The 18,575-nt window shown below is 38.6% G+C and overlaps 1 protein-coding gene across 1 annotated transcript; it reads left to right on the forward strand.

Moving 5' to 3' along the window:
- The first annotated feature begins 2,256 nt into the window (after nucleotides 1-2,256).
- LOC139150213 (uncharacterized) lies at nucleotides 2,257-12,102 on the forward strand. The gene is made up of 5 exons (XM_070722439.1): nucleotides 2,257-2,553; nucleotides 2,858-2,958; nucleotides 4,306-4,483; nucleotides 9,806-10,759; nucleotides 11,332-12,102. Exons 1-5 carry the CDS (start codon nucleotides 2,505-2,507, stop codon nucleotides 11,589-11,591), a joined length of 1,542 nt encoding a protein of 513 aa, XP_070578540.1. The 5' UTR covers nucleotides 2,257-2,504; the 3' UTR covers nucleotides 11,592-12,102.
- Nucleotides 12,103-18,575: the final 6,473 nt, after the last annotated feature.

Raw genomic sequence — 18,575 nt, forward strand, 5'->3', positions numbered from 1 at the left:
TGTGGAGACACCGTGAGCTTATGTAGTCACGCATTGAGATTGACGTCATTCTTTACTTGATGTTTGGACAGCTTATGCGACTATGGCAAAGTTATGGAGCGAGACGAGTCGCATCGTCGTGAAAATCACTAACGGAGACTCGAATCTTTAGTCTAACCAAAAACGTTCCCAAAACATCTACAGCTGATATATCAAACTTACAGCTTAAACAGAGGGCGAAGTGAGGTGTCAAGAAAGATTTTGTGGCATAATAAACATGGTGTAGTCATACACTCGTCCATGTTCTGTGATGAATATAAACTTGGCTTAGAGCTTGTCACACTGTACTGGGTTCAGAGTGCCGATGATTAAGATGGACTTCACCAGATGAGACCATGCTCTCACGATGAACGGGAAAATCGGTTTTTGGTCAAGAAATACTGCCACCATGGTCGTGAAAGCTGGGGTGACTTGCCTCCATTTGCGTGCCAGCGCCCCCGCGCGACACCAGAACTATGACACACTAAGAGAGCACGCAATTACGGTAGCTGAAACGCAATGCAATAACCTACAGCTCGTACCGTGACCTTGGCAATGATGGTTTCACGAAAAGAATTTATAAGATTGATTAACTACTAGTATCAAAAAGTCTCAAGGTTCTCAAATGTTTCCTTGGCAACTAACTAGAATTTAGAACAGCTGCAACATTGAACATTAACATTCAATATCGGCAAAAGAGGACCCGGCATAGCGACTTAAGAATGACCTTGTACTTCAAGCACCGTCTTTATATTTGTTGACCATTGACTGCATTAAATCATTATTTAATTGATAGGTCTTCCAAACAAATCTAACGCTTTTCTTAGCGTATATCAGTACACACACACACACACACACACACACACACATATATATATAATGCAAAGGCATGAATGCATGGAAATGTGAAAAATTAATGTTGATGCAAACGTACCAAATCTGTTATTGCATCATAATACGTCAATTGTGATAAGTGTATTACTGATGTCCAGACGTCTTTGCAGGCGGTAAACTCTCCTTTCACTTTTTTCCCAGCATTTTTTTCAAAAGAAAAAAATATAGTTAAATTCCGTGCGTCCTAAAGAGTTACAAATCATTATTATCGTAATATTTTAGTCATCGATTTGAATTCATTGAATGGCTGAAATAGTACGAGAGAAAGACTGGAGTTTACAGGTATACACGAAAATCGATGGCACTCACCTTCTTACGTCACAGCAGACCATGAACGTGGACGTATTCAATATTACATAAATTGTAGTATCATTAATGTATACTTCTACGTCATACATACACGAGAATATAGCACACAGAGACTTTTGACCCGCCAAAAAACAAAAAGGTTTTGTCAGCTTTGACAAGCTTAAGCACGTTCAGCATAAGTAACTTCCGGGGTGTGAATTTAGTTTTTGGTCGACTAAGACTTAAATCAATGTTTTAACAAAGAAATCAGAAGCAATTAAGCCTACCATACAGTGCATGGCAAATAAGGTTGAAAACTGCAGAAAATTTTGAAGTTTCTGCTTTCACCTATAGCGACGAATACCAGCTCAGCTGAAAAGCATTTTAAAGAGGAAGGACAAAGTTTTCTGTTTTTCCAATTTTTATGTTGGTTATGTTTGTTTCTCATGTGTGAAGTTATGTTGTTCTGTTTAATAAATATGTTGAATTGCATCAGAGCTTTGCGTATACAGTATAGCAAGAAAATATATTTGCGACGCAATATCTGGTATGTACACCGAAGCATTAATTGTTGTCTACAAGGAGGGAGAGCGTATGGATGTGATGGTTGACAATTCTTTACCTTTCAGTGAGGAGATCAACATGATAATGAATGGCTTACATGAAACAAAAACATCCGAAATAACCTGAAAAGATAGCGAATTTGCCCCTGTAGAGCCCGGTCTATACACAAATCCATCAAGGCTCTCTTCAAATACACAACTATGATGCAAATACGTACATCAGATTCAAAAGAAACGATATTTCATATGAAAAGAGCAACACAGAGAGATACTCATCCAATTAGATTCCCTCTAAAATGAATGTTTCCAGAATTGTGTTTGTGTCTACCTTTTCTGTAAGAAAAGCTGCATCACGTTTCAACTATTCAGGTTACAATGTTACATTTCATATGTTTATCACTCAAAGGGATTTCATACGCTCGAATGAAGAGCTCGCTACCATGGTAACCGGTGCCTCACCCAATAGAGTGTTGAACGCGGAAGGAGCTTTGGCAGATCGGATTCCACCTCGTGACCGATGCATGTGCAGACGAAGTACAGCATCGTCACTCACATTTAAAGCTTTCGTGGTTACCTGTCGTTATCGGACGCTACCTTCACGGTAGGCTTATTTGTATGTTAGTTCATCGCATTTGTGTCTCTGTTTTTCAATTTCAAATTCGCCTCTACAACATCATTGTACTTCACTGGAGCTACACATACCTTGATCGAAATTCTGCTCGGACCAATCGATATACGTAGATGATGTTTTCTCGAGTACGACTCCAGGTCGCTGTTTGTATGTTTTCAGGTAAGGTGAATTTTTAAAATCTGTTTTACGCCATCTACATTACTCACCTTGTTGAGAAAGAAAATTTAATAATTTATATAATCTATATATACACCATGTATAGCCGTTCAACTTTTTACAAGTGAATGCTAAGAAACATAAAAGTAAGAGTAAACAAAACTACCATAATGGAAAGATTTTCATGGCCGCCGTGTTTCGTTCTCTGTACAATAATTGATAGATGTATTTCTGCATATTTCCCTAAGCTCTGCTTCTATATCATTTTCTGTTGCTTCCTCTGTCGCGTCACCGACTTGGCAAGTAGTCGGCGTATGCACGTCGTTGATGTGCCTTCAGTGTCCTAGCGGAGAGTCGAGTAACGATGCTTGCAATGAAAACGGGCGGGTAGAATGCTCCAGTGGTCAGGTAAGGTCGTCATTTACGGCGCGGAGTTGCCATGTTTATGGTTTGTGAGCTAAGGTTGGTGTCCTCTACACCAGGGGAGCAATTTGATACCGACAGTTCGTAGAATATATATTGACATGTATGTAACAAGTTTTTATTCGTTTTTGTGAGCCCTGCCCTTAGTAGTTTTGCAGACATGAAATTGACAGGATCAGTCTTCTATAGATCGTTATAAATGGTTGGCGTTTTCCTTGCGGCTAACATTCGTTTCCTTTATTGACCGCATTAATGTGTCGTGTTTCTTTCTGCTTCTGCACTATGCCTCAATTTTGTTTGGCTATGTCTAACGGTCGATGCACTTATTCATCAATTTATTCTTTTATATATATATATATATATATATATATATATATATATATATATATATATATATATATATATATTTAAAAACTATCTACTGTTGATTGACCAATCAGAGTGCTCAATTCAGGGTGTTTTATTTACTCATAAAGCCTTGGTCACCAAATTCCAGAAACGAATGACAGCGCCGTAGTAAAGTACTGTCCAATCAAAAGTGAACATGTCATATTCTGTAGACATCTGGTACATTTTAATATTCAAATTTGGTAACACAGCGGAAACCAGCTGCAACACAAAATCTGCTGTGCCCTAGGGCATTTATATAATGTGCCCTAGGGCATTTATAGGATGTTCCATTACATTGGAAGGCTATTTCACAAATAAAAGTTTTAATTCATATCCTAAACATGTTACATGACAAAGGGGACGGTCGACGTAAACACATTGAAAACGAAAATATATCAGTTAGGGGCGATAGTTTTTAAGTCGGATAAAACCCTCGTACTCGGGCTCTTCTGGTATATAAAGTCCAACCCTACTATAAAATGTCTCGGCCTGCGGCCTCGACATTTATCGTTGGGTTGGACTTTATATACCAGAAGAGCCCTCGTACTCGGGCTTTATCCTATATATATATATATATATATATTATATATATATAATATATATATATATATATATATATATATATATATATATATATATATATATATATATATATATATATATATATACTGTCATCTGCTGGTCTGCTATCTTGCTACGCTGTGTTCATTACAAGCATGCCTGTGTTCTGTCGTTAAACTAGTTAACCCATGTATTCGTAACTATTTCTATCTTGCGATACCCGTTTTTATGCTTTTGTTGCATGTATATAACTTAATTGGTTTGCATTGTCCAGTATGCCGTTCTACCAGAGCAAACGTTATCAATTATTTTTATTTTACCGACACCATATTTGCCACTGATCTATCCATTTTGAGTAAATTTCTTCCGTATAACCGTTAGGTATGTCAGAATGAAATAACACATTCGTCAAGTCACTATGTGAAAAAGACCTGCCAAGACAGTACCACCTGTTACTCAACGGCAGCGAGTGCAACCATGTGTAACCCGTCCGCCATCAAGTATCACTGCTACTTCTGCTGTGATTACGACCTATGTAATTTTCCTGAAATACCAACAGGTAAATAACGGCTTACAGATACTTTACAGCGTGGGTCTATGCACTTATATGTTATGGCCTGGGTAGTTTGAAAATATGGGCATGTTCGGCAGGTCAATGAATTGAGTGGACGTATTGATTGCAAACATTTATAATCGTCATAGAGGCGAATGTTTAGCATCGGTTTAATTTCAAAGTAACTTTGAGATGAATCCTAACCCTTTTCTTATTATTATATGTCTTAGAATGCAAGTATGCAAATGCAAAATTATGACGCGTCAACAATACCAATACTTTGTTACGTGTTATTTTCAGAATAAGATCGCAATTTCCTTCATAGCTGTCAAACCAAACTGTGACATGAATCTTACCAGAAAAGCTATTGAAGCTAGGGTTATGTCATTAATGGTGGCGTTCTCATGAAAATACCCTATGGACTTTGGCGCGACGTCAAGAAATCGGAAGAAATATCAATCTGTCGATAATTTAAGAAACATGTTCTGAAATTCAAACTCAACGCGAATCTCTTCGATCTTCTCGCCACTTTTAAGTCAGAAACTCCTTCAATAAATGGAAGTGCAGAAAATTAAAGCCATGCCTTTTTAAAAGTTAGTCTGTATTGAAATGTAAAAAAAATATTGGCGACCCATTGTATGCATTTAATGAGGGCTGATTGTGACTATTGTACTAACTTTCAAAACGTGACAGAGCCTTTGATCAGCTTGAAGTGAACGCACTGTCATTGAATTGTACGACTGATACAATTTTTCATTGTCTTGTCGTCAGTTGAACGACGCTACATGGACACATCTTGAGTTCAAGGAGTGTTGGTTTCACACGAAGATCTCCATGGCAGCGCCATCGACAAAGAAAACTCATTTGAATATGCATTAACAGCTGACACAGTGCAGATGTAAATTCCACTCGCAGACAGAGTTGTCGAGTTTTATTGATATCGCAACACATGTATACTCTGAGAAAAAAACATAGAGACTCACAATGCAGTCCTTGTTAGTGCAGTCCTAATGTATTTGGAAATACCCAAGCGTGATTGAGGAAAAGCAGAGTTTGTTCAAACAGCCAGACAATTCAAACACTTGCAATTTCTCAGGTTTTCAAGGCAAATCACCGCACACAAAGACAACCTTTCTCAACGATCTCGCATTTCACGCAAGAATTGATACGTAACAGGTTGCATTTTCCGCCGTTCGTTCGGTTCTTTCGTGGACGAGTTTGCCATTAAGCTGGCTCTGACTTCAATGTATCAACGTTAAAAAATAAAATGCTTTCCAAACGATTTCTTTTCATTCCCCTTAAGAAATTCAGTCAGAAAATTCCTAAGTATGGGTGGGACTGGGAAGAAACATAATACCTTCATTAAAAATTGCTTCTACCGGATCACAATGCATTCTGTGCTCAGTTGACATGGACACCAGAATCCGTTTTGTCAATGGATCAGTATTCTCTGAAGAACTTGGTTTGTTTTAACCTGTCACCAAACTCCAGTTTTAAAAAGAAGATTCTCGACCCATCGAAATGAGTCTTCCCTGTGTTTATTATATCAAAACTTTCAGTGACTGCAACAGTGTTGGATCTCCGGCTATAAGGTTACTGCGCTCGATTTAGTTCTGTAGGGCCGCATTCCAGAGTACCGGAATTTCAAGTACCTACCTCTCTTTCCGTGGACTCTCAGGCGAAAAATGTACATTAGCGCTTTATATCAAGCGAGAATGATCTGAAGAAACACATTTCCACAATAATATACAGATCTCAAATATCTTGCCATCATTTGCTATTCTATAATTGTAAGGAGTTATTTAAAAGTTGCAAATCCATTAGCGGTGACTTTTTTATTTGATTAATTTCCAAGCATTTTGTTCAACACTTAAAACACATAGTCTTTAGCTTTGTTCTACTCTCAAATTCGTTTCTAAACCCTTGGTGTAGTACTAGTCAGCCTGTGAATACGTAATGCCAAACGTTATGATTGACAAGTGAAATTTAGGTCAGAGAGGAGTTCATTTCTAAAGAACGACACAGCACTTTGTGCTTAAAACGTCGTGTTCGCATGGCCAATCTTTGTACTTCAATATACCTCCACGTATTGAAAAAAAACTGTATACATGTACCTGTTTCAAAGAACACAAAAAATCATATTAGGCCTAACAACTGTTACAGCCGTCACTATCCCTTACAAGTGTGCCCACCGCTATCTCTAAAGTTCTCTACTAGCGTCAACACAACAAAATTTTGGCAACTTAGAATTCAAACTCTAAAATCTACGGCCATCGGACGCTGTCATTTCTAATCTCCATGACAACCTCCTCTCCATATTTTCAGCTGTTTGAAATGGACTATCCAGCAAAGGTTAGCAAATATCTGTAGCTTTCAGTTTTGAGGCGTTCGAGGAAAGTTGGTTGAAAATTGGAAAGTACTTCCATTGCCTATCATGAATAACAGTCAAAACGGAAAACGTGCTAGATTTTGACAGTATATATTTCAATTTTCGTTCCTAGTCCACGTGAGCTCTTGTTTTGGTATTATTTTGGCATGTCCTGTTGAAAGGGTCTCCCACCCTGTTCCGGATTAATGGACAATTGATTTGAAAACCTACACAAAATTCTTACCAGAGCCTAAAGAACAGGGTTTATCAACACATTCCATTTCTATTGCCAGAACAACACATTAAACATCTAACATAAAACAAACTGGTGAAGACGATACTAGACCATGGCATTTCTTCGAACAAACAACTACTACAGTCTGACATACAGACATGCAGACGTGTTGATGTACCCCGATTGCTAGGATCTTGTCATCGAATAAACAATGTGTAATAATAAACTGTTATTTTACCTTGCATTTATCCTTAATGTTTAATTCGAGAAAATGTTTTAATCTTAACGTGATTTAGTTTCTTGAGTTGACTTACCATTATTTACGACCGTCAATATATAGCGAATACGCCATTACGGTGATAAAATTTAAAGTAAAAGAATCAAAATACATTAGAGCATAAAATGCAGATTCCCCGAAATGTTAATATACAACTATGGAAAAAATACACTAATGACAGTGTAGTATTTCTGCTTTTAGTAAACAGTCATGCTGTCACCATGGTAACAGTTCCCAGGACGAGTATAAAACATGCAATTGATACTTTACTGACAGAAGAAGTATACAAACTTTTGAGGTCATCAATCTTGTATGTGATTACGCAAATGGTTATCGCATTCGTTTTACTCGCTGAAATGGGAATAAAATGTATAAAAATATCAGATGCTGTAATCAAACAATAAATTATTAACTGAGCTTCAGTTTCGTTACCTTCGCTGGCATCGTAATATCCATTTAATTAATTAAAAAGGTAACATAATTTTGCAATTAGTCTCACTGACACAGACTAATCAATCAATGTCAAAACGACATAACATTAATCCTGACTGTTAACGATTATGTAATCAATCTTTGTGAAATTGATGACCATACGATTATGAAATACAAGTGACTGTTATGAGACATCTGACCAATCAGAACCACCCTGACGTAAATCATGTCACGTGTTACAGGCGTGTTCCCTTGTAATGAATTGCATATTTATAATTCTTGCCGAGAAAAGAAATACACTATTGTTTTGGTGTTTGATTCGCTTAAACCGCTAAAACTAAAGCAACAACCATATTTACCATGAAAATTATCAGCGACAAAACCACGCAGTCTGTCAGAGGGTAAGACTGAGCCTGTTATGAACAAGACCCTAAGTCTGTGTTGGGTTCAAAATTTCTGCTCAGTGTAAATCACGATTCACCGACTTAATTGTCAGCAATTTCAGGGTTTTATACTTAGAGGAAAGATTGCAATAATTGCTAGAATGATATTAAAAAAAAAATTCAATTCGTTCCAAGTTTAGTCACCCGTTCGAATTTATCTACCAAACTACCTTACTTAGGAAAGTTGCAGCTATCCGAAAATGCATACCATCGTGATATTCTTGCGTTTCAAAGGATCAAAATGCATGTCACGTTTATTTCGATCCTCGTCTCATTCTATTCATCAATTAAAATTTGGTACGCACATGATCGTATTGTTGTGGAAACTTTTGTTGGACTTCAAGTTAGAGCATTATCTTGCTTGAAAGATGTATCCTGAACAAGTAAAACAAAAAGAAAATTGTTCGAGGAGGCAAAATTTGACCGAGGACAGAGACGTGCAAGGTACAAGGGAGACAGGTTACTCACGCCCAAAGAAATGGGGACGTCGCTAAAGATTTGCCCCTTCAATGAAGTCAACGCACAGCTTCGAGTCTTTGTTTAACATCCCTAAACAAAAATAAGAATTAAAAAAAATCAGATATCTCTTATGTGCTTCAAGCTCTAAATCAGACACCATTCCAGTGTCATGTTTCTATAATTTGTACCGGTTACTGTAAATCTTCATTCTAGTGATTCGCCAAATTTCAACATTTCGCCACTTGGGTTTGAATTCTCACGATTTACCTGTTGCATTAACTTTTCACCTCGCTGTCATTTTATACGGTACCATAGATTTTTAGACGACGTATGCGAAATTGAATTCAGTCCCCTTGATCCTGTCAGAACAACATGGACTTTTCCATTACAATTTGATACCAGCATCAACGAAGCAGACTATGACTATCACTTGAAACGGTTGTTAACGTTCTTTCTCTTAAAACATAGAAGTTCAGATAAAACTTACGTGAATCCTGACTTTATGTTTCAAAAACGAATATCCATGTAAAGGTTAAAAACTTCGTTGCATTAACTTTTCACCTCGCTGTCATTTTTATACGGTACCATAGAATTTTAGACGACGTATGCGAAATTGAATTCAGTACAATTCATCACAGCTTCAGGGAACAATAACGGCTGTAACTTTTAGGGATTCGTTCGTAAGTTTATACGCCTGTAAAGTTCGTTCCGTAAAACAAGTTTGTGTCCTTTTTTATTTGCCTTACTAAATTATGACGAAGTACCGAGCATCAGCTAGGTCAACAGAACGGATTGTGTACAATATGTGATACAGTCGCTGGCAAATGTATCCAGTCCGGGCTGAAATTTGGTTATCAACGTTTGTATTTTGGAAGTATAGAAGAAACTGTATTATTGCAACAATCACAAAAATGTACATGAAAGATTACGGCTAATGAACCTTTTAAAAGTAAACTGGCTCAGGATGCAATTAAAAATGATATTGTTTGTGATATGTACCGTATATATGTATTTAATTGATCGAGTGCCCCACAGGAAGTAGTTCGTGTATCCGAAATATTCTTCAAGTGCCTGCATACAGTTTAATTCATCGTAATTTTGGTGATATTTCCAGATCCAACTACTGTGTTGCCCTCAACCACACTGAAGACAACCGTGGAAACCACTCAACGTGACACAACCATAGTAACGACGAGACAAGAAACAACAATTTCTACTACACAACATGAAACAACCACTGTAACGACACCGCCAGAGACAACCATGGCAACGACACGGCGTGACACCACCACTGTAACGATACCAGTAGAGACAACCATAGCAACTACACAACGTGAAACAACCACTGTAACGACACCGCCAGAGACAACCATGGCAACGACACGGCGTGACACCACCACTGTAACGACACCACTAGAGACAACCATAGCAACTACACAACGTGAAACAACCACTGTAACGACACCACCAGAGACAACCATGGCAACGACACAACGTGAAACAACCACTGTAACGACACCACCAGAGACAACCATGGCAACGACACGGCGTGACACCACCACTGTAACGACACCACTAGAGACAACCATAGCAACGACACAACGTGAAACAACCACTGTAAAGACACCACCAGAGACAACCATGGCAACGACACAACGTGAAACAACTGTAACGACACCACCAGAGACAACCATGGCAACGACACAACGTGACACCACCACCGTAACGACACCACTAGAGACAACCATGGCAACGACGCGACAAGAAACAACAATTTCTACTACACAACATGAAACAACCACTGTAACGACACCACTAGAGAAAACCATGTCAACGACACAACCTGAAAGCACAACTTTTACAGTTACTACACCGGTCGAAACAAGCTTGATTACAACTCTCAGTGACGAATCTAAGCCGTCGACACTTTCGAAAACAACCATGGTAACCAAACCGAGTGAGACAGCAACGCTAACAGCTCCATCAAAGACGGCCATGGCAACCAAGACAAGTGGAACCATCTCATCAACACCATCGCAAACAGAAACGTCATCAACGGCAAAAACAGGTGCGTGAATTTCTGTTATTGTCACATTACCCAGATTGTCTCTGCAGTCTGTAGTTACATATTCTTTTCATTTATCGCTGTTATTTAATTTTTCACCACGGTCAACCCTGTTTTCCGAAAAAATCCACAAATTGCAGCGATTTGATGACTAATTTCATTGAGACAAACGACTTGTGATAGCATTAATAGATAGCCAAGTTACCGAACATAAACTACCTTAACGAGAGTTTTTTGAATTAAGTAAATTCCGATTTCAAAGTATTTCTATGTGTAAATTTGTCCTCATCGATTCAGAAGAAATATTTCTACAAAGTGTTCACGCACATACGCTTGTTAGGAACAAAAGCTTGAAAAATAAGTAAATATTCGTCGCCGTAAATTGTACTTTCGAAGGATCTCTTAAAAACATACGAAGGACAAGGACGGGTTATCACGATAATCTGTCTTGTGTCTCCATGTTTAAGATACATTGCATATAATTATACGACGGTAGTGTATTGTAGCTATGTGCGATGAAAAGAGATGTGTTAATCACTATTATTTTGTAAATATTTCGTTTTTATATGAATTAGATTCTACTCTCAAGGCAGGAAAGTTCAAATTCGCCCTCTTTTCCTTGGAAGCGGAGGACAAGAACGCCCCAAATGTGCACATGTGGACGTACAACAGCGTTGTGAGCGTGATCTCCTGCGCGCACAAGTGTCTCGCCAAAGAGTCGTGCTCAAGTTTTGCCTACAGTGAACACATGTCATCTTGTGAGGTTTACAGTAGTTTGATCGATAGAATCTATCTGCAAACCAACGCCGGATTCAATTACTATCGTACAGTTTGATACATTTGGAGTTCGCAGAGGACGTAAGTGGAGAGACGTTGTGGCCAAATTATTGCCAAACTGTGAATTATTTCGACGATCAAGCTCGTGGATCACGTGAACACTTTTATCTGAACCAATTTTGCGGGAATGAACATTTTACAATAATTGGTGTGGTTGTAAGGTTGTCTACACTAATCACGGAAGTGCGAGACAGTCTTCAATTGTCGTTCGTCAGTGCTTCGGGAGATACAGGAACTTCCAAATATGTTCAAGTTCAATTTGTCCGACTTCTGATACAATCGAATTTCTGTATGCCTGCATTTACCAATCTGTTTCCCTGTAGTATTATTTTACCTCGCCCCGCTCATAACTATATTTCTTGGCGATGCTTTTTGAAAGAATTTAAACGTTTTCGGCTCTCATGAATGCGTTTGACTTTTTACTATGTCGCCAACAACCTCAGGAGTTGCATACAGCTGTACGAACGGGTAATCTAAACATAAATTAAATGCATTAAATTAAATTAATGAAAAATTAATCGAGGTTTTTGATAGAAGTAGAAAAGGGTTTACAAGCTTACCGCTCTATACGACGTTAAAGACCTGCAGTAGTACTAAGCTTTTCTGTGTTTTTCAGTAATTTTGTTGTGTTTGTAAAATACAGTTTCCTAAATCGAGGTCAAAATACCGAGTATTCATTATGCAAGACTGCCTAAATAATATATGCTGTTCAATGTCCTGTTGAAACTGACATTGACTCCGGAACATTCATTTGTCAATAAGTTTGGAGAATGTACACACCGAAATGTTTTGGCAAGGCTAATACTGTACGTTTCGGCGAATTTTAAGGAGAAGGCAATCCGTGACATTTCGCCGCAAAACGATATAGTTGAAATAGGTACATCGATATATCGGCAATAACCTTATGTCCTACTTGATATTTACACTCACTGGCATTTTCTGCTTTACCCATACTAGTACGCGTCGATAAACCAAATGATGAAAGGCATATAAGACGATCTTGAAAGTAGTGTACTTTAATTCTTCTTACGAATCCCCCTTAAATATGTCTTGAAGCATTTGCAACATGTGCGGTGCATTTTGCGGCCATTCAATTATGAGCATATGAATTCTCATAATTTAAGTTTGAAGTAATCTGGGAAATGTATTTTTTTCTGTCAAATGTTGGGGACTGTTCGATTCTAACTTTGCTATCGACCGTTTACTCGATATTGTAATCAGAGTTTCCCTTGAAATAACGATTACTGCAGAACCTTGAAATAACGATTACTGCAGAACTAAGGGCCCCATAAAGGTGACCTTGGGCATTATTGTGAAGTACATAAAGATTAATGATGTTATTAGCATTTCCATGTCGGAAACCCTCCGTGGGTGCATTTACACATTTAAGCCATTATATATATATACATTTTACACACACACACACACATATATATATATATATATATATATATATATATATATATATATATATATATATATATAATATATATATATATATATATATATACTAAGAATTTAGGAACTTGTTGTCACTCTACAGACTGTTTCATGAGCTAAGCAATAATCAGGATCTCATTATATATATATATATATATATATATATATATATATATATATATATATATATATATATATATATATATATATATACATATTACATTCATTATATGAAATCATTTACAGTTTGAGCATAATGTAATCAAATACAAGGGACATTGGCAGGATTTGCCATATTAAAGCAGATGTTAATCAAATTCCATATATGTATTGACTTTTGAGGAAATGGTAAAAGAAGGAAAATAATTTACAAAACTTCATTTTGTGTGATCAGAAATTCAATAAAATGTCACTCACTCGTCTTTACATGCAATGATATTATTTTTGATGATTAGAAAACTGATCATAAGCGGAATCTGCCAAATTTAAAAAAAAACATCACACATTCCATGAAATCTTACGCTCTCTTGTTACACACTTTTTATTGTAAAAAAATAGAAATATCTGTCAATAAATGGTGCATATGCCAATATTTAAAACGCGTCACATGGAATATTTTATTCCTGCGCTCGCAGAGGTTACGTGACCATAAACGTTTTTCTCAGTGCGCCCTCTAAGGGTACTCAGCTTCTCCGATTATGTAGCTGGGAGTTATTTATTACTCTGATCTCATCCCGAGGCGCTGTTTTTATACGTGTTCGCTTTCATTGCATGTTTTGATACACGATGACTTGGTTGATACATAGTAATTACCACTTCACCTTTATTCGTTTACATCCCTTTATTACAATCGTCCCGACTGCCGTTATCCATGTTGCATGCCACGGCTTTAATGTGTACAGGAAAACTGGCGGTGGTATACAAGAACTTGAAGAAGTAACACCGTAAAATTGCGCTGGGAAACAAGACTGCTTTATACTGGTAAGGCTGCACACACAAACACCTCTGGAGGGGGTTGGAGAATAGACGGAGGGATTTGAAAATATCAAGGGTATCATGTTGGGGGCTTTTGAAGGGCTTTGGCGACATAGAAGGGGACTCGAAAGGAAACTGTCTCTGATTGATATGAAATATGTGTTGGATTGTCTCGAACTGAAAAGTCACCTGGCCAAAGTTGGATTACTGTAACTCAAGTCGGGTTAGACTGTCAAATCCAAAAAGTCCACGGATGCATTTAAAAATGAATCAATTTAAGAACTTGCCGTAGGAATATGGCTCTACAAAACTGGCGTAAAGTCGAACATCTGCGAGCAGAACTGCGCAATACATGGCATGATGCCTATTTTTTCTGTGGGCGCATCCCTAACAAATATGCCGCCACCACTGTACTTCAACAAAGAATGCCAGAACTTCCGTTGAGCATGTTGAGGATCAAATCCATTACAGTAAATAGTCAGGCTGAAGGGAAGAAACGAAATGGCACTGAAGATTTCCTGGCCGTCCAGGCCATCCGAAGGACGCAGCTAATCTAAACCGCAGACTTCCCGGCGTGCTGTTGGCCAAAGCCCGAGCATTGATGGAAAGCGCTTGGAATCTTGCCAATGTTACTGACACATGTAGTTGCGACTCCTGATGACAGCAGATGAACAGTTGCACCAAGACTTGAAGAATCTTCAACTTACTCAAGTACGTGACCGAGTTCTTCAACATAGTTAACTACAAATCCAGTAAGTCACAGCGTTTTCTAACCAGGAAGACAACACAACTCGCACCGTCGCATGGCCCCACAATGTCTCCCAACACAAACCTTTCGGGTGGGAAAGGCCAGGGGGACACCTGATATTTTCATGCGGGGGTATGTAGACTGAAAGATCCGTCGCTGGACGCTCTCTATACGCTCTCCTCCCATGAGAGGGGAGCGTGGAGAGCGCCCTCGAGCGACGGATCTTTCAGTCTAGTGCATAAATCGGTACCGTTACTAACCGATGGCAATTTCTCCACCGCCAACCATTCCTAACTCATCAGGTGCAGCCATAGACTCTCGAGGGTCTATGACTCATACTCTTATGTGTAGTGAAGTCCTTGACTTCAGTTTACCCCATCAGCTCGTTTGTCAATGCAGTGGATGTATCCACCAGGTACCTTGGTAGCCTGTTTACAGTCATGTATCCAGGTATTGATGTCGTTTCTAACATTGTGTGCTCAAAGAGTAGAGTTTGCCTCTCAAGAGATCTGAAATGTGGATATCAGTAAATTCTGGTAGATCCTAAGGACTTTCATTGTTTACAGTTTACATTACAGTTCGGAAAGCACAATACTTTGATACTATGATGCCATTCGTCTTTAGCACTACATCAATTGTATGTCAAACGACCATGAATGCAACAGTTATGGATACGTGTGTAAATTATCTGAATATGGGGTGCAGGCACTCAACACAAAGCCAACCATAGGCCTACAGGAATGTGCACCATTTGAGCATGTCCACGTTCACATCGCAATTTGCAGACAGTTCCTGATGCAATAGACATGTCTATCAGAAGTTCGTTAGTTTTTGGACCAAGATTCAGATTAACATTCTGGCTAGCAAAAAGAAGGCCACAAAACGTGAAAACGTGTATTACAATCCCCACTAGGCAAGCTTGCTTTCTTTGCTGAATGTACAAACCCAGAAAGGGTATTTATTTCTTGCTTATTGGTAGTCCTACGGCAAATCAAATGCAATCTTTATTGCTCTTTCGAGAAGTTGAACTATTTTTGAAACATAATGGTGTGTCAACAGGTGTCAGATGTACTGCTTATGCGTGTTTACATTGCGCAGGTATAAGCTTACTTTACGGTAATAATTTCTGCCAGAGCATTTTCTGAAATCAAAATTTTCAGGAGGGGCTTCACATAAGTGGTCTCAGATTGTTGGCGGTTGTATTTGCCTGGAAGGCATGTAAATGCACTTCTCTGGACGATGCATTTCTATTGTGATAGTGAGGTGACTGGTAATGTTACTGAAGCAGATAAAAGTAGAGACAAACACGATAGTTTACGATTTACTCACACATTGTGCCACTGGTACACAGCAAAGTACAGCCTTGAAATTAAGGCTAGACACCCGCAAGGTGGGAAGAAGAGGTTATCCCACTATTTACAATATCCTACACATCAAATTGTGACACTTACGTCAATATAGGTTGATAACTTTCTGACACAGACACACTTCTTCCACAAACCAAAAACCCCGAGGGTCTATGCACAAACTAACCTCTGATACGCTGACGACACAGACAAGAATTAGCCTTGACTTGTTCACCGTGTCATACATTTGGTAACATGCGTTTGTCGCAGGGTGAGAAATATAGCGAGGCAAAACTTTGTTCGGCAAAACATCCTATCTGATTGAACTAGCCTTTCACAAAGTGCATTCTCCAAACCTCTAATCTTTTATGTTAACAGACGCAATAAATAATGAAAAACATAAGTTAAGAGAATATTCAGATTTGCAATATTGCACCGTGTGACTTAACTGTGGTCAGTTGTCAAAACAACTGCATCAATAACACCCCAACATATTGGTTCGTGACATCTATTTAATGTTTATTACACATGAACAAGAAATATACAATGTAAGTTATGTCCTGACGTGAGAATGTTCAATGAGCTAGTGCGCGTGTGAATATTTCCATATGTTTTGGTTGTAACGTCATCGACCAGAAGGCTTTGAAAGATATCAATAAATATCCTAATCTTGGTGGTGGCTAATGTCGTGCACAGTAATGACTCCCTTAAACTTAGCAGTAATATGAGTCATCAGTTTGGCTTGAATATCAACACCGCCTGAACGATCTTAGCATAAACCTTATGCTACATGTGAACTGCCTCGTGGCTTAGTAGTGATTACTGCGTTGCCTTGGCAGCTTAACTCTTTTGCAACTGCAGGAAACTGATGAAGTGACCTGACTCCTTAGAAAACTTCCCCTTGTTGCCTTTGTACGTGACCACGGTCCCTCCACAAAACGTGACGTGACCCGTCACTCTGCACAGTCTCTCAACGTTACTAACAAGTCAGTACTATGAGGCTTGTCCTTGCGACCTTGAAAAAATTAAACACCACTAACCTTGTCACTATTACCTACATAGTCACCATGAATGTCTGATGACCTAGTCCAGACATCATGGTCATTATCGTTACCGTTACCATCATGAACACCATCATCACCAAGATCTAATGGCCTCCTTTCCGGTACTCCTCTTGAAAAGTTTCCATGTGGTCGACGGCACTATGATCTTCCTAGACTCTGTCGTCATCCTTATCTTGATTGACACCTCCGTTGTCTAGTTCACCAAGTTCTATACAGTATATAATCGATGGATCCATTCTCACATTCCTGGCTGCTGGGAGTGCGGGATCGAGAGTGTGGGATAAATCGATCCCACACTCTCAGAAACCGTCCCACACTCTGCAGTAAATATTACACGACCTCTGATTGGATGATAAGCAGTCTGTTTTGTTCCACGCGCAAAATGTTATCCAATGGCACGACGAGTAACACACGGACTAGAACTACAACGTAAGCAGGTCAAAGTACAGTGGCAGACGACAGAGTTGTCACGATTTTTGATAATATTGTACGTGTCCAATATGAATTTAACGCATTTTGTGGTCATGTGAGAAAAGAATCTCACACACCAAGGACCTGGGATCAGATTTCTCACACTCGTTGGGGATATTTTGTCTCACACTCGCCTGCGGCTCGTGTGAGACAAAATATCCCCAACTCGTGTGAGAAATCTGATCCCAGGTCCTTGGGGGTGTGAGATTCTATAGCCTTGTTCACGGTTACAGGTTGTTACTAAATATAGCTGTACGCGCGCGACATCGGACACGCAGCTTGAAATGCGGACAAATTTTATCAATGTTGCATGCGTGGCTGTTTTTGCAGCTTGTACTCTGAGTCGTGAATATGTTTTTTAGTATTCACTGTTACACTAGCAGTCGCCCACTGAGATGTATTTTCGTCGTTCTTGCATGCGTAATTTTCAAAAGCCGTAATCTAAAAATGCGGACAAATATTTTTTTTGCATATTAATGAGAGAACAGTGACGTAAACTGTGAACGGCCCTATTATTCTCTGTCAATCCTCAAATTTCTCTGATAACTTCATCGGTTGTCAATACCCTTGATTTGAATACCCTGCTACGTTTCTCCCGCCCTCCATTGTCTGTGATCCACGATACCATAAACACGATTTGAACTAATTTGGGATAATTGGATTTTCATATTTTTCAAATTATTCAAAAGTGTTAGGTGCCGTATAGCTGAATGTTGCAATATTGCAAATTATTCGTAAAAACAAGTGTGTAATGTAAAAAGAAAGACAGATGAGATTACATTTGTAGCTTATATCAGCATTAGTTCACCGTCCAATTATCCCAAATTAGTTCCAATCGTATTCATATTATTTTCTTGACCCTCATACATTTTTGGACTCAAGCTGACTTTGATGAAGTCCCTTAATAATATCTTCCAGTTATAAATACAAAAAGTGAT

The sequence above is a fragment of the Ptychodera flava genome, chromosome 14 (assembly GCF_041260155.1).
Source record: "Ptychodera flava strain L36383 chromosome 14, AS_Pfla_20210202, whole genome shotgun sequence".
Taxonomy (NCBI): Eukaryota; Metazoa; Hemichordata; class Enteropneusta; family Ptychoderidae; genus Ptychodera; species Ptychodera flava.

Bases quoted from the DNA above. Each gene is read 5' to 3' on its own strand.
- LOC139150213 (XM_070722439.1), top strand. From the start codon at position 2,505: ATGATGTTTTCTCGAGTACGACTCCAGGTCGCTGTTTGTATGTTTTCA. The intron at 2,959-4,305 runs GTAAGGTCGTCA...TATAACCGTTAG, and splicing joins TAGAATGCTCCAGTGGTCAG to GTATGTCAGAATGAAATAAC. The intron at 10,760-11,331 runs GTGCGTGAATTT...TATATGAATTAG, and splicing joins GTCATCAACGGCAAAAACAG to ATTCTACTCTCAAGGCAGGA.